Here is a 2,348-nt window from a genome sequence, read left to right on the forward strand (position 1 = left end):
TGCCGTGCAGTGCAGGGCCGGCTGCGCCGCGCGGGCCCGGGGGCTGCGGGGCGGGCTTTGGGGACCCGCGGCTTCCCCGCCGGGCGCTGTTCCCGCCCCGCCTCGCTGGACAGCGGGAGCGGCCCTGAGCCGAGCCTGCCTTGTTGCCTTTGGAGAAGCAGCCCCGGGGGGGGATGTGCTGCGCGGGGAGAGGGGCAGCATTTCAAGGGTGGCGGCTGGGCGCTGGTGCTGGCCGTGCTCAGGACTCAGTGCTCAGCCCTTCAGAGAGGCAGGGACTGGAGGGGTGCTGTCTCAGTCAGGCCGCACTTGGGGCTTCCCGAGAAGCAGTGCTGAGGGGTTTTTTGGTTTTCCTTCACCTGGCACAAATCTTTGTCCTTTTACTAAAGGTTCCTGTTTTTTCCTAGCTGTGTGTGACAAGAGCCGTGTTCTCCAGAGAGCAGAGATGCGGCTCCTCCTGTACATCGCCTGCTGCATCCACGCGGCACTAAGTTCGGAAGACTTCATCAGAAGAAGAAGAAATGTGGATCCCGAGGCAACGATGAATATTGTAAGTGCTGCCTTGCGCGTGACATTTGGAGCCATAGAGGAGCTTACAGATGACATTTGTTAGCTGGGGGCGGCTGGTTACCACCAGAGGCCTCACGTGCTGCATAAAGAATTGGATCGTGCTTGGCAGATCCTGTGGGTAACTGTTGGCTTTTGAACAATGCTTTCTTTAACTCAGGAAAAAAGTATTTTGCCTCTGATTTTTGGACTGAGCTGTAATTCATCCAGACAAAAAAGTAGAACAGAGGGAAATTGCCTAATGTACTTGTCTACTTTCCCAAAACCTAACATGCCTGACCTGAGATAGGAAGACTGGAGTTCTCAGCAGCACTATTCTGTTTCCACCTCCCTCTTTGATGGAGGATGACTTTGAGAGGGAGTGAAGTAGCCTGGAAGCATATTCTTTGGCCTATATACTGATTTATGCCTTATTTGGTTTTTACCCTTTAATCATACTGCATCTTAAGTTTCCCTTTTTTCCATGCCTCCCTCTTGACACCCCTCCTCCTCCTTTCTTGTTCTAATTATTTCATAACAATAACACCTGGAGGACCAAGCAGACATGAGGGTGTGCTAACCACTATTTATTCTTCACTTCATTTTTTTTTGCTTATTCATCTTTCCTTTTCCTCTGTAGTTTTCTCTTCTTGTTCCTTTATGTCTGTGGCTGATCTCTTACATGCTTGAGTTCCTGTTTACTGTGGCCCTGCTTGTATTTGTGAAAAATCCTTGTTGATTTGGGTGCATTTCTCCTGACAGCAGCTCTGTTCTCACCTGGTAGCATTCTTTTTTCCCCCCTCTGTTTTAACATCCAAGTTGCCAGGCAAATATATGCCACTGTTAACTTCTAATACAGAGTTATAGGCTCCACTCTAGACTGTATTGATTGTTGTGTACATATTAACAGTGGAGTCCTGCCAAAAAAGTTTAGCTGCCATTGAGACAAGGAGTACATTTCTAAAAATCAGTTAAACTCAATTTTCAGAATTGAAAAAGAAACTTAACTACTGACTTTCAATGAAATACAGGAGGGTTTCTTTACATGATTTAGTTGATTTAGAAACACTTCTCCAACAGGAATTAAAATTTGAGTAAGGATTATGAGAACAGCATGTAGTGCAGTAAAGCTATTGCTTCAGGGCACATCTCTCCCACTCACTATAAGCGCATGACCAACTGTAGAGTACCAGTTGTTTTTAACTACTGCTAAAGAGGAATATGCCAGGTATTGTGCAAGATAATTAAAGGGTAGGGTTCCTATTCTCAGTAATCTAATCTTGGACATGATACAAAAATCAAGTTAGTAAAAATGGTAGGGAGAAAAAGGACAAAGCTGTTAATAAGGTTGTGTACTTATATGTTTTAGATGTTTTCAGGCCTTCATGGATCTTCAAAATGAACATTTTTTTGAGACTTACAAACTGACTTATAGCCCATGGAATGCAATTAAATTTTTGAAAGAGATCTAGGTGAAGTGGTATCTACAGTTGTAGAATGAGACAATATCTGCAACTTAAGCATGTGAAAGGTGCATACTTTGATAACTTCATCATGTATAAATAAAAAATAATTTGCAACATTTTGTTTTCAACTTGCTGTGTTGTGGTACTTGTCAGTATATTCTGCTGCTGCTGCAGTTCTGATGATGCTCCAGCTATAGGGACAAAGGTCAGGCCTCTGTTTTAGAAGAGACATGAATTCTCACACACAAGTTTAGGGCTGGAAGGGACCTTGTGAGATCATCCTTTATCTGTCACTGAGGCTATGTTGCAGAGATGCAGTGTGCGCTTCTTCCCTACCCT

At 44.8% G+C, this 2,348-nt stretch overlaps 1 protein-coding gene across 1 annotated transcript in view; it reads left to right on the forward strand.

Annotated features, from left to right (window-relative positions):
• The first annotated feature begins 46 nt into the window (after nucleotides 1-46).
• LOC102371667 (putative lysosomal acid lipase/cholesteryl ester hydrolase) overlaps nucleotides 47-2,348 on the forward strand; it is a 24,142-nt gene continuing 21,840 nt past the window's right edge. Inside the window, exon 1 of the mRNA XM_006028988.3 lies at nucleotides 47-547. Coding sequence (XP_006029050.1) covers nucleotides 443-547 — 105 coding nt within the window. The 5' untranslated portion in view covers nucleotides 47-442. The remainder of the gene's footprint in view (nucleotides 548-2,348) is intronic.

Source organism: Alligator sinensis, unplaced genomic scaffold (assembly GCF_000455745.1).
Source record: "Alligator sinensis unplaced genomic scaffold, ASM45574v1 scaffold557_1, whole genome shotgun sequence".
NCBI classification, from domain to species: domain Eukaryota; kingdom Metazoa; phylum Chordata; order Crocodylia; family Alligatoridae; genus Alligator; species Alligator sinensis.